Consider the following 26,085-nt stretch of genomic DNA (forward strand, 5'->3'; position numbering starts at 1 on the left):
TGTATTTCCTCTCCATGATAGCTGCGTTCTAAGAATGCCTATGTGCGTACGGGAGACACTACAACTCCCAGAAAGCTGTGCGCTATCTGCCATACGTGGCCACACCTCCCAGTGTCAATAGCAGCAGCAGCAGCTGAAGCCGGTGGTGGGTCCGAGGCACGGTGCTGGCACAGGGGTGTCAAACGGAGAAGGAGGAGGCGGCTGCAGCTGTCTGTGGCCACCATGCATCCGGCTGTCGCCGTGGGCTTAGTGTTCTCTGGCTGCTGCAGCAATGTGGTCTTCTTAGAACTCTTAGCGAGGTGAGACAGTGAGGACATAACACGTCTCATGCTGTACAGTCGTTGTCATTCATTCATTGGGCAGCCTGGCAATGTACAATATGTTTGACATTTATTTAAAATGTATTTTTTCTTTATCACGAATACCTAGTAATTGCTGTATGTGGCATTTCCTGTATGAAGTGAACGTATACACTGAAAATTCCATGACTGGCTGTATAGAGCTGGCCATAGCATTTGCTTTTTATTAGAGATGCTGATTCATGTTCGATTAAAATACCAGTGGTGTTAGAGAAGGTAACTTGGCCAAAGTGAGTGATAAGCCACGTTAATGTATGAATATAGGTCCATGCATAATGACAGGTCATGGTATAGCAGATTGACGCTGTCTAGATCAACCATATTATTGTCGACTGTCAAATCTGTCTAGTTCGATGCCTAAAGATAGTAGACCACGTCTAGATCGACAGTAACGGAAGTTAGACTCCAGTGTTAGGACAACGGGGATGTGTTCGATGGTCAACATGAATCTTTTAAATTTTTTATGCCGAATGTCACAGGGGTCCTGTGCACAGTGTCCCCTTGCATAGTGCGCAGCGCTCACAATGCTTTGGGCACAGTACCTTGCTGCGCTCAGCACACTATTATAATCTTACTCTTTGTCCACTTGGATAGTAAAGTATGAGCCAAGTTGACCTGTGACATTCGGCGCCAAAAAAAATGGGAAAAACTCATGTCGACCACGCTCCTGTCGCTCTAACTGGAATCTAACTTCCGTTACTGTTTATCTAGCCGCACTCGACTAACTTTATGCGTCTAACAAGGCTTAGGTCGACCATAATGTGGTTGATCTAGTTATTGTAGATAAGGCAACCGGACATAGGCGTGTGCAGCCCATTGGAGGGGCGTGTTCATCATGCCTACTGGGCATTACCATCACCGCCTACTTGGCATCAATGCAAACTAAATAGAAGGTGACTTATTTATGTATATGCACTTCAACTATAATGCCACACACTAATGCCTATTACACATAATGCCACACACCATAATGCCCATTACACATTATGCCAGGGCTTAAAACATTTTTGTAAAACATGGACAATAGGTACAGTGAGCGCCGAAGTTTACACCGTATTACACGTCACACACCCATAACATAGTATACCTCACGTCATAATGCCCATTACACGTTATGCCACACACCGTAATGCCCATTATACGTTGCACCTCATACCGTGAGCCATTACACATTGCGCCTCACACTGTGATGCCCATTACTCCTGGCACTGTGATGCCCATTCCACATTATGCCACACACTATGATGCCCATTACACATTATGCCACACGGTGATGCCAATTACACATTATGCCACACACTGTGATGCCCATTACACATTATGCCACATAAGTACTGCTTACCTACATGCTCGTTGCTAGGAGTTACATTCTTGATACCAGGGGATTCATGCTCGTTGCCATGGGGGATTTCATGCTCGTTGCCCAAGGGGGATTACAGGCTTGTTGCCCAGGGAGGATTACATGCTCATTGCCCAGCAGGGGATTACATGCTCAATGCCCAGCGGGGGATTACGTGCCCAGGGGAGACGCAGTGCGCCAGGAGACAAAGTCTCAGATGCTATCACAGCTGCGGAACTATGTATCAGATGGGGATCATTTGAGCGGGACATGAAAGGGATTATCTGAGAAAGAGATATTTGCTGGTGGCACAATCCAACCCTGATTTGAACCGGCCCTAGGCATGAAATGCATGACCCTAGGCATTTGCCTATGCCTAGGGCCAGCTTTATCTGGGTACGTCCCCCACTCCCCCCTGCAGCTTCAGCAAACACGCCGGCTCCCTGGTGGCCATCCCTGGCACACTCACCCTTCAGCAGCTATAGCAGCATCCCTCACACCTCCAGGAGAGGGACAGCATGGTGGGCGATTCTGTCACCAGGAAGAAAAGAATCCACATGTCCGCGCACGGCCCCCGTTGATTGGTGTCCCGCTGCTGTTGAGATCCTGCACATCAACAGCAGCAGGAGACCAATTAATGGGGGACGTGCACAGACATGAAGGAGACTGCAGGATGCTGTACAGACTGCTGTGCACGGGTGGGCGGGCAGCAGCGGGGACTACAATACACGGCTGCACTGCTCAGCAGCCAGCCGCATCATCACTGCTGCTGCCATTCTAAAGGAGGGGCAGCAATCGGTCATTAGGTGGTGCCTGTGCACCCCCCTTGCGCACGCCTATGCAACAGGATACCATAATAATAAACCCTGCCAAACTGCTGCTGATGTCTTGTTTTATTGTTGCATATCATGTTCTCATCTGTGTCTCTCCATAGGAATTTCCCAGGATGTGGAAACATAGTGACTTTTGCGCAGTTTCTGTTCATAGCAATAGAAGGCTTTATCTTCCAGGCACAGTTCGGAAGGAAGCCGCCAGCTATTCCATTAAGGTATCTTGTCACTGCTGCATGGAGATGATGAGCCCATATTTTAAAACCTTTTAACTTTATAATGTTTCATTTTTCTTTTGTATTAAAAGGTATTACATTACTATGGTGGCAATGTTTTTTACTGTGAGCGTGGTGAACAATTATGCCCTCAACCTGAATATCTCTATGCCGCTACACATGATATTTAGATCGGTGAGTAGGAACAACAAACTTGCTCCAATTGTCACACATCACAACTCCAGTATAACTGTTCTTGACAATTAGCTTACAGAAGGCATGTCCAAACTATGGCCCTCCAGCTGTTGTGAAACTACACATCCCAGCATGCCTTGCAATAGTTTTAGCATTGAAAATGGGGGATTTTTTTACCTTGCAGCGGTGCAAAGAAAAAGACAGTAAACGCTTTGTGGGCGCACTCTTGTAACAAAAATTAATTTAATGTGTAGTGAAATTAAGTTAAAACTTAGCTTTTATTATAAACTGTTGATTAAAATAATAGGCGCGTTGAAAATATTTTGGTATTCAATTGCTTGGGTTTTGTTGTGTGATTGTATGCGATATATTCTAGTATAATATATCTAATGAAAAATAGGTTACAGTCACACTTTTATATATCATTCAGTGCATATAGTCATCTCAGGTACATGAGCCCGAGTGACCGTAGGCTGCAAAAATGAGTTGAATCCCCAAGAAGATTGTTGTTTTTTTGGGGGGGATTTGCTGCCCCACGTCACGAACAAATATGTAGTATACAATGATAGGCCTGAATTGGCTAATTAGTAAGGAACATAAGCAGTAGGCGGCTCTGAAACCACTGAATGGTGATATCCGGACCCCACACACAAAGATACCACACCTGGACTTCTCCAGGGGTCACCCACCTGAGTACTGTCCAGGCCCTTCACTGCTTGGCTTCCAAGTTCGGAAGGATGTTGGGCAGGCCAGTGAGGTATGGTGGTATACTGTATGGGGACCTTAGTCACCCCCAGTGGTCCCAGTCAACCGCTTGCGTATCCGAGATTATTGCTGTCACAGCTATGCTCACAAAAAATTATTGTTATTAATACTGCAATTAATTAGTAAAGAGATAGATCTCTAAAGTCACTGTACTCCCTGATACCTCCGGGTTGTATCCACAAGATTTTACTATGGGTGATGGTTATGTAACATGGTACTTTGTAGAAGGTAAATAATTGCAGCACAATTTCTAATTGAAATTACAGCAAAAAGTCACAGCTATGCTCACAAAATTTTTTTTTTATATCAATACTGTCATTAATTAGTAAAGAGATAGATCTCTAAAGTCACTGTACTCCCTGATACCTCCAGGTTGTATCCACAAGATTTTACTATGGATGGTGGTTATGTCAGATGGTACTTTGTAGAAGGTAAATAATTACAGCACAATTTCTAATTGAAATTACAGCAGAAAGTCATCCAATATATTGTACAAATGTTTAGAAATTAAATTATCCTATGTTGCTGGGTGCCAGTGATATTACTGTTCTTAGCTGCCTGTAAGCTGTGGTGGTTTAAAGTATGCAACTCACAGTCAATTGCTTGATCACACACCAAGATTAAGTATACTGTGGCAATCAGGTTGATGTAGGTTAAGGCTAGACGGTGTTATGACGTTAGCATGAAAATAGATACACTATAGCCACAGTAGATACAATATAGCCAAACCCGTCCTCAGTGGCAGATAGGTGAAGGTTATAAGCGGATGATATGGGGTATAGCAATGGTTAATTAGACGGAGCAAGACTGGGACACTCTGTAAGTCCACGGTCTGCTCCCGTACCTTGACCTGCTTGTGCTCCGGCAGGTGGATGGCGTATCGTGAGAGAGGTGACGCTGAAAACTCCTCCGGCAGTTCGGGTGTTAGGGGCGAAGTCTCCCGGGTGATCAGCCGCAAGTGCAGGCTGTGGAGTCCCGGCAGAGACGTCGCTGATGAGCGTTGAATTGTGAGCGCTGGTCAGTAATAATCCCGCTGCTGGTTCTCTAGTGACGTGGGGGGCGGCTGGACACGTGTTTCGCCTACGACGGCTTCTTCATGCAGCGCTTCACCCCCCACGTCACTAGAGAACCAGCAGCGGGATTATTACTGACCAGCGCTCACAATTCAACGCTCATCAGCGACGTCTCTGCCGGGACTCCACAGCCTGCACTTGCGGCTGATCACCCGGGAGACTTCGCCCCTAACACCCGCACTGCCGGAGGAGTTTTCAGCGTCACCTCTCTCACGATACGCCATCCACCTGCCGGAGCACAAGCAGGTCAAGGTACGGGAGCAGACCGTGGACTTACAGAGTGTCCCAGTCTTGCTCCGTCTAATTAACCATTGCTATACCCCATATCATCCGCTTATAACCTTCACCTATCTGCCACTGAGGACGGGTTTGGCTATATTGTATCTACTGTGGCTATAGTGTATCTATTTTCATGCTAACGTCATAACACCGTCTAGCCTTAACCTACATCAACCTGATTGCCACAGTATACTTAATCTTGGTGTGTGATCAAGCAATTGACTGTGAGCTGCATACTTTAAACCACCACAGCTTACAGGCAGCTAAGAACAGTAATATCACTGGCACCCGGCAACATAGGATAATTTAATTTCTAAACATTTGTACAATATATTGGATGACTTTCTGCTGTAATTTCAATTAGAAATTGTGCTGTAATTATTTACCTTCTACAAAGTACCATCTGACATAACCACCATCCATAGTAAAATCTTGTGGATACAACCCGGAGGTATCAGGGAGTACAGTGACTTTAGAGATCTATCTCTTTACTAATTAATTGCAGTATTAATAACAATAATTTTTTGTGAGCATAGCTGTGACAGCAATAATCTCGGATACGCAAGCGGTTGACTGGGACCACTGGGGGTGACTAAGGTCCCCATACAGTATACCACCATACCTCACTGGCCTGCCCAACATCCTTCCGAACTTGGAAGCCAAGCAGTGAAGGGCCTGGACAGTACTCAGGTGGGTGACCCCTGGAGAAGTCCAGGTGTGGTATCTTTGTGTGTGGGGTCTGGATATCACCATTCAGTGGTTTCAGAGCCGCCTACTGCTTATGTTCCTTACTAATTAGCCAATTCAGGCCTATCATTGTATACTACATATTTGTTCGTGACGTGGGGCAGCAAATCCCCCCCAAAAAAACAACAATCTTCTTGGGGATTCAACTCATTTTTGCAGCCTACGGTCACTCGGGCTCATGTACCTGAGATGACTATATGCACTGAATGATATATAAAAGTGTGACTGTAACCTATTTTTCATTAGATATATTATACTAGAATATATCGCATACAATCACACAACAAAACCCAAGCAATTGAATACCAAAATATTTTCAACGCGCCTATTATTTTAATCAAGAGTTTATAATAAAAGCTAAGTTTTAACTTAATTTCACTACACATTAAATTAATTTTTGTTACAAGAGTGCGCCCACAAAGCGTTTACTGTCTTTTTCTTTGCACCGCTGCAAGGTAAAAAAATCCCCCATTTTCAGTTTAGTTACTGAACGCTGGGCGCACCACCAGCACCAGAATCACAAGCATTAGCCTAAGTGGTTTATTACGCTGGTACAAGATTATTTCTAAATTAATCTAATTTAAGCTGTAGCGGGTCCATCCCCCTTGTCTTTCTACAATAGTTTTAGCATTCCCTAATAGCAAATCTATGGCAAGGCATTATGGAACTTGTAGTTTCACAACAGCTGGAGGGCAATAGTTTGGACATGCCTGGCTTACAGACTACTAACGTTCCTACTAATACTTTACCGTATGTAAATATAACTTGACAAGTAAATGGATGTCTTGAGGTTGCAAACATAAAACATTTTCTTTATTACAGGTATCTCTGACCTGTTTCCTCATGGTCTTAAGAGAACTGTATAATGTAGCTACAATCATAAATAGTTTGTTCTTTACTTTAAAGAACAGCCAAATGCTAACACTGAAAATCTATTATAAATGATTTCTTGTTATCTAACCAGTGTCTGAGAAACTTGTAAGGAGTTCAAATATTCAGACTCCAAAGCATAGCGGTCAGTTATTCCTGTTTATCCAGAGAAGGTATGCTGTTGTTATGTACCTTGCTTGAGTCTCCTATGCGGATGGGCGGTGCTCTTGTAAGTCCAGATCACCACACATTGGAATTGGCTCCTTTTACTTATTAAAAACAAATAGCTCAATGAGTCATACAGTAAGATACACAGCATAAAAAAGGCAAACGTTTCAAGGCAAATCAATGGGCGGATCCTCAGAGCAACATGATGTGCATGTAAAATAATAAAAATTGCTGGCGGGTAGCCTTGGCCTTCACTTATTTTTTTAGTTATACCTGTTTAGTCTGGCTGTGAAATTACTGACCCTTTAGCAAGAATCAGTGAAACTGTACTACATGGAATGTACTGTTAACCAGTGATACAGGCCTTAGTATCGCTGCATTTACCTTCTCTGCATCACTCTCAAAGTCTGGTTTAAGGTATTAAAGTATATTTTATGCAAATATTAAGTATCGTCAAGATGTAATGAGGGTGGAAGCAGCAGATATCTTTGGTAATAGTAACTCATATAACTTATAGCAAGAGTTTTAAGGAGAGGGATCAAATTTGAGCATGCCATTTCCAAACCTTGTTTCTCTGGACGTGAGGTGGTGTGCTGCTTATAAATATATGGTTTTGGGTGAGTGTAGTGGTGGCGATTCATTGTACCTCCTATCTGGTGTGTGTTGGGTTATATTTATTGCTTATAAATGTGGGAGCAAGCGTTATGGTCCCTACACGTGAAGCGACATGTGTTCTGAGCGATGCTACATCGCTCAGGTCGCTCAGCACACACGATGCACAGTGACAGTGTTCTCTGCTGAGAATGCTGGCCCCAGCCGTTTAAGAACCTGCATGCAGGTTCTTAATCGGCGGCAGATAATGACCCACCTGGCCGCGCATTTAAATCATGCAGCAATATTCAGGCATTTTCTGAGCAATTTAATGAAATGTCAAATCGCTAAAAAAAATTACTGTTTTGCGGCATCTTTGGTAGAGTTGGTGGTGTGTTTGCTGGGGGTGATGTTTGGGCAGCTTCTAAGAACTTTGAGGAAAGGTGTATGTGTGTGTGTGTGTGTGTGGGGGGGGGGGGGCTAGGCCCTGCCTTACAGCATTATATAATAGTTCATCTTTTTTACATGCATCCTATTTAATACTTTTGTTTTCTAGAAAAACATGTATTTTATATGATAAACATTTTTTTTGTAGGGATCTTTGATTGCAAATATGATCCTAGGTATTATAATTCTTAAAAAGAGGTAAGTTCTTTTATTTATACTTTTATTTTTTTTTATGATGCTGAGCTGCAATGCAAGGGCTGCAAATACATATAGCTGTTTTCCATGCAGAGTGAATATTGTCTGAATTTGCCTGTAGCCTACAAATGCTACACAACATGTTCTATACAGATTGTACTTTTGGACACTTTACTCCCAAACTAAATTTCTATGCAGATTTAAATATGTCCCCCACCTGCAGAACAGCATGGTTTGTCCAGGTGCCCCGCTCGTATTTTCTTTTCTCCCACCTCATAATCTGCTTTAAATGCTGGATGATACTTATGCTAGTAAAACTCCCAGTGATTTGGGTGTTACAATAATTGTACTTAGCAACTGGTCTATTTGCTCAATGGCCAACCTCTGCAACAGGTAGCAGGAGTAATCATGTTTGCCCTATATAATGGATGTGCTTCTATATATATATTTTTTTTGTTAAAACACTTTATATAATATAGAATGGCACAATGTAACAATAGTGTGGGGATAAATCAATGGATTATTCTTGCCAGATAATCTGTTTATTTGGCGTTGTCCATGGCCGTGTTATTTATGGATAGAGGGCCTGATTCAGAGATGGTGCTCCAGCACACAGATTTCCTAATTATCACGAATCTGCACATACGCAGAATGGACCTTGCAATGTCGCCAGTAGTTCCCCCTCTGTCACTGCCTGATGAACTGTGAGTAGCATTGAGGGAACAGGGGGAGGCCTGTGTTCCTAGAATGTCGGTGTCACCTCACAGCCTTCCCTTCCATTAGTCAGCTTTGTAAGCTGAGGCCTAATTACAGTAGCTGGTGGTCTGCAATGTTGGATTCCAGTTTTGTAACATTGTTTGCAGTGCTGGGATCACCATTACATGCAGGAGACAAATCTTCTGCATGTTACTCCTTAAAATCGGGCACAAATCAAAGCTACTTCCAAGAAACTAAGGGGGTTATTCTGCAGCCTTGCAAATCTACCAAACCTCACCCGACGAATGTACGTCCCCGCCCCCCCCCTCGCAGCGCGGGTTCGCTGGCACAGGCTGCAAATGGATGTTTAGCATAAACATCCAATTGTATGCCACGGGTAACCTCCAAAATCTTTCGGTCACGACCACCGAAAGATGTGGAAAGTACACGCATATAAAAGTGACTTTCTAGTCACTTCCATATGCGTGCATGCTGGGATGGATATGGGCAGGCAGCTGCCATCTTGTGATGTCAGCTGCCAGCCCCCGCGTCACCACCTCATTACCATGAGAACGCCCAGTGTTCTCATGGGAACGTCCATGTAACGCTGGGCGTTCCCATATGGTGATGCAGCCCGGCGCCCATCGCCCTTCTCCGCCCCTGCACGCCATGTACGGTGCGTACACCCGGCGAACCAAAAGTTCGCCGTGGGTGCACGCACCCTACGTCTTCACATGCGCAGAAACGTGCACATGCTCAACATCGATCATCTGAATGAACAAGAATAACCCCCTAAATTGGCACTCATTTTTTCAGTCATCCATGGGATATCTGCAAGAAATAATATGGGAGGGATATTAGAAGTAGTAACAAAAAATTTATTTGCTGCAATGACAATGTTTTGTTGTTGCTATTTGTAGCACTGTACTTTGAAGTTTGATGTTTGAAACATCCAAAGTGTAATGATTGGAAAATAGATTGATGACCCTGCAGCTCTCAGGAGTTCTTTAGCCGGAGCCTGAGACTTCCATGCTCACAAAGTTGACCCTGCTTAGGCTGAGTGTACTCTGAGGACATACTTTAACATTCCCAATCATTCAGGGCCAGAAGTGATCTAATGCAGAGTGATAAACAGCCAGCCAAGGCAGGTTGGAGCTGATTGGTTGGCTGTATATCACTCTCCATTTTATCACTTTAGAAGCTTAGTGCATCTGGCCCTCAATATTTTTGGCATCCATGAGGCTGAAGATCTTCTTTGGCCTGCACTATACTCTTTGATTTTGCTGCTGTGGAGACTTTGATCAGGATATTGTGCAGATATGGCTATATTGTTACATCTTGTTTTCACAATTCCGCTAAGAGGGTTATAAGCACTCTGATAAATGTTTTTGTTGCTTCTGTTAACTTGGAGAGGCAGCTAAACTGTTAATGGATGCCCAATATATGTAATCTGAGGAACCCCATAGCTTTTTGCAATGGAAATATGGACGTAGGTCTCCTGATGTTCTGTTGAAGCCATATATTTTCCATTGCCTAGTTCAAGAATAGTTTAGATGGCTTCCATAGTTGTGTTTAACCAAGAATTACTCTGAATGAATCATGATGGTTTTGTTTCCTTTTACAAGAAACAGGTGAGACTAAAATCCTAAAGAGGATGTACTATCACAATTACCTTTGTTTTGTGCAACTGACTTCCTGTCCTGTATTGAGGTGACCATACTATGTTTTCTAGGTGTCGATATTCTATTTTGCAACTGGCAGAAATTATTTCCAACACCCAGTTGTCTCAAATAGATTTTGTGCAATTCATGATTTTAAATGTATTTCTCCTACAACACCTTGAAGACTCGGCATGGTCATTGTGATGACTTCTAGTCCTGTCTTCTATTATATTGGCAAAAGGACTGCATTGAGGAACCTATCTGGTAATGTCTGCCATACAGGCGTCTTGGCCTGTAACCCCTTGCTACCTTAAAAGGTTTTTAATCCAGTAAACAAAAAAACAGCTTTTCCTATCTAGTGTCAATCTATTTGATCTTCAACTATACATGTTCTGTATAAGGCTTTCTACCTTATCACCAAATAAATGGGAGCCTTCAAAGAGTAAAGTAGCAAACTCTTATTTGGAGTGCATATGTGCTGGATGCAGCCACATCATCCTTCTGGCTACTGTCACAGAAGGAATTGATTACTCTAACCCAAACATAACATCTCTGAGCGGATTTCAGTGTCCTTTTCATAGGCGTGCGCACATTGAGTGTTAAGGGTGCACAGGCACCCCCTAATGCTGTGCCCTGACCCTCACACTTATTGCTGCTAGTAATACTAGCAATACCTCTTACCAAAGACTTTTGCTTTTTAGACCTGTATTCCAGTAAAATAAGCGCCCAATCAATTATGTGTGTTTTGCATTATTAATTGTATTACACCATTGTCATATCACTACATATCTGTGTCATCCAGATATGATTTTGACTTTATCTGCATGTACTGTTACACAGAGTAATTAGAAGATTACAACTGAAATAGGCAGGATATAATGGTGTGGCTGAGAGACATTTTATATTGTAGTGAGTGCATGTCTGATTGGCGGTGTTAGACCCAATGGCGGTGTTAGACATGCCCAATAGGTGGTGCTAGGCACACCGCTTTGACAGTGCACCCCCTAATAAAATGTGCTGCGCACGCCTATGGACCTTTTGCATAATCTATAGGCTCTTCAGTAAATATTGCCTGGTGATTTATTTCACAATCAGAATGCAGGGTGGAATGGCATACTATGTGGGCTCTTCAAACAGATGTTACTTTAAAGACCAAGACACACTTCATGAAATCTTCAACCTTGACAAGGATACACCCCCACCCCCCTCTGCTTGCATTCAATACCAACACCCAATGCCAGCAGCACCGTGCACATGCTATATCTCCAAAGACGCCGAGATGGGGGTGGGGGGGTTTGTGTGACAGGGTATGGGGTACTAATTTCCTGGGCCCAGGTTTGTTACAGGGTCTCAGTCCTGGTCTTCTGCAAAAGGGCAAGTTGTCCTCCTGTGCATCTACCTGTGCCCACCTGTACAGCTGCGAGGAGGAGCAAAAGTAAGGGGGGGTATGCACACAAGAGGAAGTCTCTCATCAACTCCCGGACCTGTTCAAAACTATTTTGTCCCCCTCTGCAGTCTCTCCAGTGATCCTGACTAAAGCGGATCTGCAGCAAAGTACTTCCTGTTTCATATGTTGTTTTTTTTTATAAATTTTTTTATTTTATTTTTTATTGACTTGAACAAATGTGGTACAGCGTGATCAATTAATCACATAATGGTCAGGTGTACATATTATCAAGCATGATGACAAATCATAACCAATAGTCACCGCCTTGTTTCATATTTTTTATTTGGAGCAGGGGTCACTTCCAAATTGCTCTGTGGGAACTTTATTAACACAAGTCCAATGGGGGTATCAACTTTGCAGACATTTTGGCCTATACCTATGCAGCCCTGTTGAGATAATTTGGCTCCATAAACAATCTGCATATACAAATACCTCTTTAGACCAGGGCTTCTGTGGTGACATGGATCTGCTGTCCTTCCTCCACGAACATCACCAGAAGGTATAACATCTGCTGAAAACGAATTTTTGCTTCTTTTGGCAACCAGGATAAATAGGGCACATATTCTCCACCACAAATTTGATCTGGATGTCTACCATTCCTTATATCCTATCCTTGATCCACAACCCAAGTTTCTTGGAAGGCATAGCTGCTCATCCATTTACTCTCCAGAGACTAGCTGGGATAAATAACATTGGGCCATTAATTAAAAGGCAAAACCAGCTTGGTTCCGACTGGCTGGAATTGTGCAAATGACTGCGTGTCGCTGTAGCATTCTAGTACAAAGTGTTTTGAAGTATAATTTCATTTATTAAATAATGTGCCCGTTTACTAAAAGTATCCGCATTTATCTCCTATATTTTATGTCACTTGTTACTAACTTTTTCTACATGTTGAGCTTAAGTGGTCTGATTCTAATATAACGCTTGTTTCATCAACTGTATGTGAATAATGTATTTGTATTCGTAACATTGTATTTGTATAATAAAACTACTTGTTTATGTAATTTGCAGGTACAGTTCTTCCAAGTACTTGTCTATTGTCCTAGTCTCTATGGGGATCTTCCTTTGCACATGGATGTCTGCAAAACAAGTGGTAACTTTATTCAGCAGTCGTGCTATATATTTGCTATATGTTTGATACATACATACATACATACATACATTCATATTCGTATTGAAATATATTTATATGAACATAGTCTACATAGTATTGGACCTATTATGGCAGATATACAATGCTTATAACAGTAATTTACACTTTGACCAAAATCTATTTGCATTGGTCCAGATTTTCAAAGTAAGCTTAAGTTAGTTATTCGGTACTTGTTTCCTAGAACGGCAACAATCTTGCGCAACGTGTACCTTAAAGTTAAGGTACACGATGGACCCGATTTCCTTTGAAATCAGGTCCATTTTGCCGGCATAGGCAAAATCGGGAGCATCACGTCGGTCGCGTGCATTAACATGGCCCGCGGCGCGATGGACGCGATTTTGCCATAGGCTTCAATGTTAAAATATTTTTAGCATTGAAATCGTGAGCATCACGTCGGTCTTGTGCCATTATAATGGCACAAGATGAGATGGACTTGATTAAGTCCATTTTACATAGCAAACAATGTGAAATGGGCCAATATGACCCATTTCACATTTTATATGGCCCCGTCATGGTTAAAAAGTTAAGCAACCCCATTGTGAGCGTCACACCACGATTGACGCCAACCCAAAGCGTGGCGAGCGCAGCGAGCCCGCGAGGGGCGGCAGTGCGCGTCCTCCGAACTTTTCATACCCCTACTATCCACGTCGGCGTGGAGTTGAGAATATAAAGTGTGGCGAGCGCAGCGTGCCACCGAGCCCGAAGCGTGGCGAGCGGACGAGTATACCTGTGAAGTTATACGCGTCCCCTCGCGGGGCTCGCCACGCTTCGGGCTCGGTGGCTCGCTGCGCTCGCCATACTTTATATTCTCAAATCCACGCCGACGTGGATAGTAGGGGGTATAAAAAGGTCGGAGGACGCGTACCGCCGCCCCTCGCGGGCTCGCTGCGCTCGCCACGCTTCGGGTGGTCAGGTGCGTTCAAATGAAAATATAAAATGCAGTGTAAAAATAAAGCTAACCTCTAGCTACATGCAATGTATTTCCCATTCACAGAAAGAATAAAAAGTAATTTGCTCACCTTACATTGCAACATGGTGTGTTCCAGACACAATTTGCTTTTTGTGTTGTACTTTCTTTGGTTTAGTACATTTAGTAGATGTGGTAATCTTCACCAGAAGTAAGGAAACACCTCTTATCTTATCTTATCCAAATTCCAATTCCCAAACACGCCTGATCGCTAATAGCATATTTCCTTAGATAGCAGAGCAGCTATTTCATAAAATAAAATAAATAATCCTCAAGATCAGCTGTTCAAAGTTTACAAGAACAATGGTTCCACACATCCACTCTTTCTAGGACTATGGTTGGTCTCTTAGCACAGTAATATGACAGGGGTATATGTGTCTGTGGAATTGGGTATACACCAATATGAGAGCATAAGCATTGAATTTGCTGTTTCTTATTAGTCCTCCTGCTCAATCCTTCTCTGCTGATTTTTCTGACATTTATGAGTGATAAGTCATATTAATTACTGCAGCTTTATTAATAGTTACCATTATGCCAAAAAAAAGCCATTATGGCTTTTTTTTTATTTGTTTGTTTTCTCTTCTCTTGTAGGCAACCTATTCGTCATCCAGCAAAGATGAGGGGTTTGAAGCCTTTCTCTGGTGGCTTTTAGGTGTGTACTGTTAAAAATGTAATAAACATTGTAAAAGTCCGCTAAACCTAAAACGCAAGTGTATCTGAAAGAGGCTCAGCCTGCCAACTTATCCACGCCTATTTTATGTTCTGCAGACTGATCTCTGTAATAATGGCTGGCCTCCCTTGTTGCTGACTAGAAAAGCTTGATATCTTTACCATAACTTCCAGGATGCAGACGGTTATTTCCCAGCTACACAATCAATAACATTAGTACAATGCATTGCTCATATTTTTACTTTACATGGTCCGATTTAAAGATGTTTTTCTACATCAGGGGACTTCTTTCAGTTTATTATGGTTATATGTTTTATTGATAAATATCAGGCTGCTCATATCAGGTATATTTAGAGGATGTATAGTATTTATACATAAACAGAAGAGTGGAAAAACTTGGAATAGTGGTTGAAGGTACAGTATATGAGGATTCCTTTGGCAGCATCAGCATGTGCTGGAATGACTTTGTCAGGATTGCTTGGTACACTTCCCACTGCATCTACAAATTAGCACCTCTACTGGGATATGTTTTTGTTTTTTTATATAAAATTTCCATTACAGCCCAGAACATCATTTCCCAAGGCTATGTGCAGGCCATGGTTTTCCATGATTTATAAAATCCCCACACCTCAGTTCAAGTGATAATACTATAACCTTATACAACTACTCATTTGACATTCAAGGAACATTAGCAGTTTATTTTTAGCTTAAATCTCATGGACTCCATGTCCCAATTGAAGTATTTAGCAGCAGTCACAGGTCAAAGGCCAACTTTATAAAGGTCACTGTGATCCTCTATTTTTGTGGTTCTCAAACTGTGTCCTCAGAACACAACACACTTCACATTTTGCATGCCACCTAGCTGTCATATCCTGGAAAACAGAAACTGTGTGGGGTCCTGAGGACAGATTTTGAGAACTACTGCTCCATTTGTTTGTAATTTTATTAAGGCCAGCCTAAGCTTATCTTATATTAATTTGCCCCGATTTTTTTTTTTTTTTATATTTATAGAATTTTTAAATTTTCCTCACAAGATAAATGTTAACTGTTTTGGCCCCCTTTCACCAAATAATGATGGGTGTGGTATATTATCCCGACAGTCGGGATTCCGACAGTCATTAGTCAGACGTCGGAATCCCGACTGCACAGTGTGGAGAGCGCAATGAAGCCCCTTGCGGGCTCGCTGCACTCGCCACGCTGCGGGCACGCTCGCCACCTATTTTATTCTCCCTCTATGGGGGTCGTGGACCCCCACGAGGGAGCAGTCGGGATTCTGATGTCGGAGAAATTACTGTCAGAATTCCGACTGTCGGGGAGCCGTCCGGCTCCCATAATGATTGACCTCTTAATTCTTAATTGTATAGTCCAGATAGCTTTTACTGTGTTTTTTTGGGCACCTTTTATACCTCTGGTATTACCAATTTACCAGAAGTTTTGCCATTGTAAACTTTTATGCCAGAGCAGCAGTTTGTGATAAACCCGCAAAGTAAATGTGTTATTCTGTGTTCTCATTGCCGCCCCTGCAAAATCCCAGGTTTTTGTTCCCGTGTTTTTGGCGGAGCACAGAACATCTCAGCTCTACAGACCCCATTCATACTGCACCTTAGACCGGGAAAATTCCTGTGTCTGCCCCATTCACACTGCTTCCCCTGGTATGCCTGCCATCAAGTGTGTGGCATCTAAGAGCAGCTTTGATTGGCTGTTCAAAAAGCAGCTTTGAGCAATGCAATGAACTTCCTTTTTTGCATTTTGTGAGAAAAACCCGGGTCTAACCTGTTCACACTGTCATACACCTGTGTATTACCCAGGAAAAACCCTGCAAAAAACCCGTGTTTAATTCCCGGGGCATAACACCTGGGAATTTCACAAAGACCCTTTCACACAGAGGCGCAACACGAGAAATGACTGCTCGCCCTGGCAAATACCCGGGCTTTTGCGGCAATGAGAACGGGGTATTAGTTTGGAGGTAGAACCATTGGCAATGTGTGAATGTTCCAAAACACCACTGAATGCAATTTATCACCTGATCTTTACTGCTCTGCCCAGGGAATGCACTCTGCTGGGGAAAGTTGCTGTAATGTCACTGCATGGGTTTCCTCTTCAAGGGAGAGATTTATACAAGTATAACAAAAATAAGTGTGCCCCACAAAAAGAGTAGACTTTCTCTATTGTCCTATCTGTTTACAGATTTGACTCCAGGGAGCACCTCTGGCATAAAAAAAAAAACACATATTAATAAGAATACAAAACACTCTGAAATGGTGTCCCTGTGACCCCATACAATAGAGACTTCACCATATTAGCTGGTCAGACTGAAACTGGCACATAGATAAATGCCGAAACCTGTGCACCAACCAAATTGTTTCACTTTCTAACTGTTTCTTAGCAGAATTAGGAACCAGGTAGTCATTGTTTAGGCAGTTACTGTGCTTTTCACATAGGTTACGATTTGTACTGAGCGTTAGCATGCTTTCTTTACATTTATTTTTCTACAAAGAATGCATGACATGTGCCTGGTGCACATCTGCTGCACGATTGCTTGGAAAGGGAAATTAGAAGGAATGAGCACAATTGAACTGTCATTTAGGTTTAACAGATCACATTAAACACCCTGCCAAGGCTATCCTTTCACTGAAAAGCATAAGTGATGTCTACAGATGGGAAAATGTGGCATAACTGAGGCTTTCAGGAATGCTATTTTAATTAGAGTTTCTGCTGTTTTATAGGTATTGCTGCTCTGACCTTTGCCCTTCTACTCTCGGCCAGAATGGGGATCTTCCAGGAAACACTCTACAAGGAATATGGGAAACACTCTAAGGAAGCGTTATTTTACAATGTAAGACCTACTTTATGTAACTAGGAACACTAGGACATTTCTCACTTGTATCCAGTTGAATGATTTACAGTTGAAACTTATTCAAAAGGATGACAGATAAAAGGTAGACTGCTTATGGTCACTGAGAATGTAACCTTGAACGAAGTGTGGCGTGTGTACATATTTGCAGTCATTTGGCTAAGATACAGTATGGTGAATCACACAAACCTGGTGCCAGCCAGTTTTATATTAACCTTTTTGTATCTGTGTTGACTGACTCTATTTTTACTGTAGTTCTATTGAACCACACCTCTAAATGTGGCGACTTCAGCTCTGTGCTGAGCGATCTGCACTAATTAGAGTTCACTGGTGTGGACACTGGCAATCTAACTAGATTTTGACTGCATGCAGTCAAGATTCAGGGGATTATTCTGATTCACTCGGAAAGGCACAATAACTCTCTAATGGACAAAACCGTATACACTGCAGGTGGGGCTGATGTAACATGTGTAGAGAGAGAGTTAGATTTGGGTGATTTATTTTGTTTCTGTGCAGGAAAAATACTGGCTACTTTATTTTTACGCTGCAATATAGATATCCGTTTGAAGTACAAGCCCCACCCAAATCTAACTCTCTCTGCACATGTTACATCAGCCCCACCTGCAGTGCATATAGTTATGTCCATTAGAGTGTGATTGTGTCTTTCTGAGTGAATCAGAATAACCCCCCTAGTCAGGAGATGGTGATGCCCGGGACTGCACATCGCCGTCGCTTGGGGGCATAGACAAAGAGCGATCCGTGATTTCTGAACGATCTAGTCAGTTCACTCAGAAATAGAGCTGAATTTCCGCCGTGTGTACAGTCCAAGTTTTAGGGATATGCATAGCTGAGCACACCTTGAAACACTCGGGCTATGTATCATGTCAAAGGTTAACATTTACAGGGAAATATTAGGGAGTCTAATAGTACAGCTGATGGTGTTAATCTTTTTCTTCGGTTGATGTTCCAGTTGGTGTATACCAAACACAAATATTACATTTATTAAGTAAGGCACATAAGTAAATCTTGTAAATATTCTCAGCAAATACAACTGAAACAAAACATACAATAAGAACATACAATTACAATGTCAATTTGAATTAACAGTGCACACAAAACAATTATATACCAAAATACGACATTACTAATAGCATGCATGTAGCTTTCTACTAATCATCTCTTCCCCAACTACTTAAGAGTGCTTGCACGTTTATCATAGTAAATATAAGAGCTCTCTGACACTACGTTGCCCGGCTTTTCACTGATACACTGCGGTAATACAGTCTGACTTGTGCAATAGTGCTGACTTCATACTTTGTAACAGGATAAACCGTAAATCCCAGTGCTCACATAACATAACAGAATATGTAACCGCAGGGGAAGTTTGTCGCTCTCCTTCTGGACTCCATTTATGTAGTTCAGTGTAAATTGCTAGCTCAGTCTTTTACCAGTCTGCTGCAGATACTGTATCACTGTTCTATATCCCTGGCTGTCTCAATGTGGCTGTGACTGCTGCTCACGGAGGACTGTATTTATACCCTAGAGGTGCAGCCTGCCAGGTGTCCATCACAGCAGTGGGCCTGCCCTTGTTCTGCCTTAATAGCACTTCTGCCTCTGTCCCGCCTCTGCTCCTACATCTTTGTACGTTATTTGGGCCTCCACGCTGCCTCTGTGCTGCCCTGCACTGGTATGACTCTCAGCAGAGATCTGCATCCCTGGCAACAGAATATGGCAGCACTTGTCTCACACACCACCAGCTGCCTATGCTCCAAGTTGCTGGTCTCAGTCTCCCTAAAGGTCCCCATACACGCTGCGATAGCAGCGTGCAATGCGACGTGTTATTGAGCGGATCGCAACGCATACGTTCTGCATGTGATTTGCGTGTGATGCGATCCACGGGCAGTACAAAAATTATGTGCAGCACATACTTTTTGAACCGTGCGATGCCCATGGGAGTGCACATCGCGTCGCATCGCATGCTGTTATTGCAGCTTGTATGGGGACCTTAAGATTGCCACTGCCAACTGTCCCAGAACACCGCTGAAACTACCATAGCGCAGGCTCTCTCCCTCTCTCCCTCCCACTCTCTCACTCCCTCTCCCTCTTTAAATCAAGAGGGCACTGAGGACCAAGTTTGGTAACTTTTTCAAAATAGTCCAGAGTTCTATACAAATCCATTGAAACCATGTCTTTTTTTTTTTTTTTTTTTTTTTTTTTTAGCATAGGAGAGAGGATGGTATAATTTTAGTGTGGCCAGATGGTGACTGCATCTTAAAAAAGAACGGAAAGGCTCTATGACTGACTTTCATGTCATGTGGCTGGTGTCCCACGAGTTATTTGTATTCTATGCTGGTTGCTGTATGTCATACTGTGTAGCTCCACCTATATAATCTGGTCCTTTTTTTTGGTACTTACCGTAAAAGCTATAGGGGGGTATTCTATGTTTCCCATTATTTTCCATTTTTGGAAATAATGGGATTTGACTATTCAATCCCGGACGGGATTAGCATCTGCATATCCAGCTTTTCCATAGAAAAAGACGTGTATTTGCAGATCCATGTCTTTTCTGATCCTTATTGTTCCGAAAATCAGAAAAAAGGAAAAACATTGAATGAAAATTCCATTATTCTTTGCGGAAGCGGATGCTATTTCGGTGTTTTTCCGTTGAAATGGAACATTAAATACCCCCCCCCATAGTGTGACATTATCATTTATACCTATTTATTTAAAATCCCCTTCCTGTACTTGGGTACTTCGGTCACTCATTTAGCAGGTAGTAGACCATTATAATTGGCAATTATAACATTTATTACAGAAGTTACTGTTTTGTGCCAGTCCTAGTTACAGTATATGTAAGTGAATGTTATTTCCCTGAGCTGGGTTTATAATGTCTGTCTTGCATGATGACCTTTTAGGCAAAAGTGTAATCTAACAATGATTTTGCTTTTCCCTGTTGACAGCACGCATTACCCTTGCCAGGATTCCTGCTTCTTTCCCCAGACATCTATAACCATGCTGTTATGTTCAGTCAGAGTGGTGAGTATCAAAAGTCCTCTTCCAGAGGAGGAGGTTTAGCAAATCTTAGAGAAAAAAAGTACCAGCCAATAAGCTACTATCTGGCTGACAGAAGCTCATTGGTTAGTACTTTATCCCTCTCCGTGATTTGCTACTTCTCCCCAGAGCATTGTTTGTAACAGGTGTCTAGAGAGCTACAACCTAATTATTGGTTTCTAACCATTTAACCTTTTCCTTACAGAATTACTAACCGTTCCGTTTCCGTTGTCATTACCTTGCTTGTTTGCATCCTTATCTAGAAAGGCCTGACCTCACAACTGGGCTGTAGTAAAATGAGATTGATACAATCATTATGTTAGAGGCAAATATGGCAAACTAATAAAGTAGGAATTACTGTATGCTATTTTCCTGCCCTGTTTCACGTGCATAGGATTATGTGTGCCCTATTTTCAGCAATATATCCATAGCGTACAACCTCGTGCACAGCAGTATCTGATCCCTGCAGCACAGCCATTACCAATATATCGGTGCATTTTTTTAACCGTGCCTTAGTTTTAAAGTTGGTAAATGATCCAGGATAAAAGTATCCTTGGTCTAGCCTTTAGTTTGATCAACTAAATTTACATTTTTAACTCCATTTGCATCTTAAAGCTGCTGCGAAAAAAAATCGTTTTAGATCTAGATAAGCTAATTATTGCCAGTAATTGATTTTAAACTGCCAAATTTATACTATTGTGCTAAAGGGACAATAAGGATCCAATGTGAGAAACGGACGGGTCTGAGAACTTTTGCATTGACCAGTGAATCTTGATGGCAGAGTAGTAAATCTTTTAAAGGGGAAATTGTTTAAGAGTGTAGGAAACTAAATGCAAGGTTTGGTTGTGCTGCGGAATATGGCGTATGGCCTATAACTGCGTACACTAATTACCCTACAGTCAAATAGACAGTGCATTATTATTCTCTTGTGGGTCTGTAGAAAAAGTTTTTTGTTTTTAATTGTTCCATGAATCCAAGACCGCACTTTTCAGTGTCCGAGATTAGTAGCATTGTGATGTCTGATGGGAATCTTCCATGTCCATAATGCACAAAGTACCTACTTATAATGAATCAACTAATGAATACAGGCACGCATGTCTAGCCACCATTTTCCATGAGGTTTTACTGTCCATGGTAAATGTATTTCAGAAATGTTCCAGCTGCCGCTGTTGGGAATCCAGATGCCGATCATGTGGTTTTATCTGCTCATGAACGTAATCACTCAGTATCCTTGTCAGGAAGATGCTCCAGCTGTTCTGTTACATCATTCACCCCTGAGATAGCAGCAAGTCCATCTGGCATGCACCTGATTATTGCTTTGCAAAATATAACTGTATATTTCATTTCAGAAGTAGTATGGCATATGGTATTGATGACAGCAGCATTATGTAACACTGATGCAAAAGTGGGCGGAGTTTAAATATTTGTAATAATAGATCACATCCTTCTCATACACATCTATTAAACTGCCCTGTGTGGATAACTTTATCCACCATAGATGGAGGAAGCCCCTCAGTGTATATGATGCAGCCTCCTCTTATGAGAATGTCAACATGTTTGCTGTGTCTCACTTTGCCTTAACACTTTTTCAAAGATATGTGTGCATCCGAGGAGTATTCATCCTTACCACAGAGTGTCCCTCTCTCACCGTTACCCTGGTCGTCACATTGCGGAAATTCATCAGCCTCATCTTTTCTATTCTGTACTTCAATAATCCTTTTACCACCTGGCACTGGGTTGGCACATTACTGGTTTTTATGGGGACACTGCTATACACGGAGGTGTGGAACAGTATCCAGGCTGTTTCCAGCAAGTTCAGGAAGGAAACAAAGAAAGACTAGGTGTCCTGGTATGCACAATGCTGCTACCTACAGTGTGCAATACTGGGAGTATTCCTATTCCTTCTAGAAGGTTCTGTCAATGAAAGCTCCCGAACTCTGTTGGCTCATTTCTGTTCAGGTTTTATACAGTGGGAATAGTTAGATAATAGGTAGATCACAATGGACCCATTATGTAAATGTCATTGTGTTACTGCTCAGCAAGGTCAATAGCAGTAGGATAAATGGTAACCAGGCATCTTGGTGTGACTGGGGAGAGAGCACATCTTGTATATTGAGGCGGCTGCAGAAGATTTTCTTGTGTTTCAATGATAAAATGACTCCATATTTTATATTCTTTTATGTAGAGGGTATTTGGGATGTTTTGTGCTGTCACAGATACTGTATTCATGGCATTGTTTGGACAACTGTACTTGTTACAATTTTATTTTGAAGTTTTTGTAGTCAGTATTGTTACTTATAGTATTTACTTAGAGATACATCATCCTACACTTATGCCCCTTTCTCACTGCAGGTCTTAAACGGTATATTGACGTTTTTTTCCCCTTTCTAAACATTTAAGGCTGCAGTGGGAAAGCGCCAGAGTTGATTTACCGGTTAAAGTTAACCGGTATTTCAACCCGTTTCCAAAGCAGAGTCCTGCACGTTTCAGAGCCGTTTTTTATGCAGTGAGAATGGCTCTGAAACGGTACCTTCCCCTCCCCTGGTACCTGTCCTGTTTTTTAATGAAGATGTATTTATTTAAAAGCAATGTGACTAGGACCCACAGGAGACTCTGCTGATTAATGTGATATGACCCTTGTATATTTTTTGACCGAGGGCCTAATTCAGGTGTGATTGCACAGCTGTGAATTCATAGGTCGTGTGATTATGGATAGAATGCGTATGCATACGGCCTCCCTACAGTAAAATCCTGCTACTTTTTTCATGTGTCGCTGGCCATTTGTGAGTTAACTGACAGAAAGCCAGCATTTGTGGGTGGTAACTGGCCATTTTCTGGGATTGTCGGGGACAAAAACAGGCCTGCCCAGGCGTTTTAGGGAAAGGCGTGTGACCTCAGCTCCAGCCCCGAGCAGCCTGTTTCTATCACAGCCGATGAGTAAATCCTGGGCTTATGCACAGACTGCACTCACTGGAAAAACCATTGGATGTTGATTGGCTTGTGAATGGATTTGCAGCTAATGCTGCCCATACACGCTGCTTTGTGAGCGTGCGTTCTGTGCTGTACTAGCACGGATCAAATCGCATTGCATTGTATGTGCACACGTTGTGCATGCAATGCGATGCGATTTGATGACAACTAGGTACAAAAAGTATGTGCAAGCACATACGTTTTGTACTGTGCGATGAGGTGCGTGGGAGCGCGCACCTCAAAGCACACATCGGGTCAGCCCTTATAGCAGCGTGTATGGGCTGCTTAATTGCCGATCCAGCTAATTTTAGCAAGCTGTGCTAAGCAATGCACAGGCATGCCCGGGGCGGGATTTTACTCTGGTGGGGCAGCGTATGCCTGATTGCAGGGCTCCAAATATTAGTGGCCCAGTTATCAGATCTGAATTGGGTTCTGAGTCTGTATACAGAGCACAACAAAACATGTGTTAGGGCAGTGGTCAGGGAACTCGGTCCTCATTACCCCACACAGTGCATGTTTTGCTGGTAACCCAGCAGGTGCACAGGTGTATTAATTACTCAGACACATATTATAAGGTCCGCAGGTGGAGTTAATTATTTCACTTGTGATTCTGTGAGGAGACCTGGAAAATGTTAACTGTTTGTAGCTCTTGAGGACTGGAGTTGGCTATCCCAGGTGTATACTGAATCACTCAATCACAAACGGGCCCTTATTCTGGTACATTCGCACAGACCAGAATATTTAAAAGGGCTTCAATGGTGGGTATATGTGCAGGGTCATTTCTGTGCATGTGCATACACCGTGTGCGTCCATGGCAAACATATTGTTCACCGGGCGTACGTACCTAAGTCCATATGCATATGGGAACGCCCAGTGTTTCATGGGGGTTCCCATGAGAATGCTGGGCGTTCTCATGCTAATGGGCCGATGACACAGGGAGGGTGGCCAGCTGACCTCCACCAGATGTCAGCTGCCCGCCCACTCCTTCAGAGTGCACCCGCACATCTAAGGTTGCTCTGAGCAACCTTAGATGTGCCTGTGCCTTCCACATCATTCGATGGTTGGGGACCATCAAATGATGTGAGTTTTTCCCCGCAGGCTGTGAATGGTTGTTTATGTAAAACATCCATTCGCAGCCAGTGCCTGCAAACACACACTGCGAATGGGTGCTGGCTAGGCCACCATTCGCAAGGCAGGCTTTGGTGGACTCGCAAGGCGGTGAATTTGCAGCCTTGCAAATCAACCAGAATAACCCCCATAATGTGCAATTGTCCTATATCAAATGAATCAGCAGTGTCTACTTGTGCATCCTGATATTGCTAGAAGATTGGTACAACTTGGCGTACTAACAGGAGCTGTTTGGTGTGACTGCAGCATAGATGTATGGTGGCATATCTGTAAACTGATTTAAGCTGGGAACAACGCTATAAGAATTTTATCAACATGGATCAGAACAATATATTGTAAATCTTGCGTAATGTTCACCGAATTGTCCTATTAGATGTGCTGCACATCCAATGGGACAATTTCATAGGCAACGTGGTGTTACGTGCAGCATGTAATGATACATTATGTGGTTGTTTACCATTTACTGAGTATGGCTTTAGCAATGTACTGTTACAGGAATCACTGTATCTCACCGGTGCCTGGTGTGTACCCAGCTTTAGATGATCTGTAATGAAGAAAAATCATGGGACTATGAGATCATGGTTGACCGTCCTGTCCCCTCTAGTAAGGTAGAATGTGAACTTTCTTTAGGCGCCATTATTGTGGCCCCTTGTAGGGACAGATCTGCATAGCACGTGTACATATTTCCTGCCCCAGGATTACTACTTATTTATTTTTAACTCCATCATATTTCTGGCCAGTATCGGTCCATTCTCAGTAGTACTAATAGGATGCTACAGACTACCTGTATAATAAGAGCTACTAGTTGCACAGTCCCTGTACATGGAGCAAAGTCATGGTTAAACCATGCCCTGGGCCCGATTCAGCCCTGATCTGAAGTCGCAGTAGACTGCGAGTAGTTAGCTGTCGCCCAGACAATCCACAATTCACAAACCATAGAATGATTCTCCTTGTATGCAAATGTAAGTCTGACCCTTCCACAAATCTGCATCAGAGACAGACTGATCGAGGCCAGCACTATTGTCAAACACCTTCCCTTAAAAGGCATGGGCATGCCCGCGTTTTCTCGTACACTCCCAGAAAATGGATGGCTACCACCCCCCAAGTGCCATTTTCCTGTCATTCAAGCTTCGGAAACATTGCTTTTACAATCCATATGTATGTTTTTTTCTGTCACTATTTTCCGTTGAGCATGCGCATCGTGTATGGTAGGTATGCGCAGTCATTCGATAATCAATTTGTAAATTCACTGATCATCTATCAAACCTGAATCAGGCCCCTGTCCCAGCTGCTCCATATGTCGGAAATTCATCTATACTAATAAAGTATGGCCATTCTGCCATACAGTCATGTGGATGCTTAACCTAGTTCTTGTATTTGGGGTGAAGAATAATGCTTTGCATGGGTGCACTGTTC

General features: G+C 42.7%; 1 protein-coding gene across 1 annotated transcript; it reads left to right on the plus strand.

Moving 5' to 3' along the window:
• Positions 1–35: 35 nt before the first annotated feature.
• SLC35B4 (solute carrier family 35 member B4) lies at positions 36–26,019 on the plus strand. The gene is made up of 10 exons (XM_083183325.1): positions 36–299; positions 2,633–2,746; positions 2,836–2,938; positions 8,027–8,076; positions 12,889–12,970; positions 14,589–14,649; positions 17,393–17,502; positions 20,481–20,556; positions 21,721–21,796; positions 22,166–26,019. The coding sequence occupies exons 1-10, from the start codon at positions 223–225 to the stop codon at positions 22,410–22,412; spliced, it is 996 nt and encodes a 331-aa protein (XP_083039451.1). The 5' UTR covers positions 36–222; the 3' UTR covers positions 22,413–26,019.
• The last annotated feature ends 66 nt before the right edge of the window (positions 26,020–26,085 follow it).

Source organism: Crinia signifera, chromosome 4, assembly GCF_055691185.1.
Source record: "Crinia signifera chromosome 4, ASM5569118v1, whole genome shotgun sequence".
In the NCBI taxonomy this organism is placed as follows: Eukaryota; Metazoa; Chordata; class Amphibia; order Anura; family Myobatrachidae; genus Crinia; species Crinia signifera.

Excerpts from the sequence above, each read along its gene's own strand:
- SLC35B4 (XM_083183325.1), top strand. The coding sequence starts at position 223 with ATGCATCCGGCTGTCGCCGTGGGCTTAGTGTTCTCTGGCTGCTGCAGC. Across the intron at positions 17,503-20,480 it reads AGGAAGCGTTATTTTACAAT|CACGCATTACCCTTGCCAGG; the intron begins GTAAGACCTACT and ends CCCTGTTGACAG. Across the intron at positions 21,797-22,165 it reads CTCATGAACGTAATCACTCA|ATATGTGTGCATCCGAGGAG; the intron begins GTATCCTTGTCA and ends ACTTTTTCAAAG.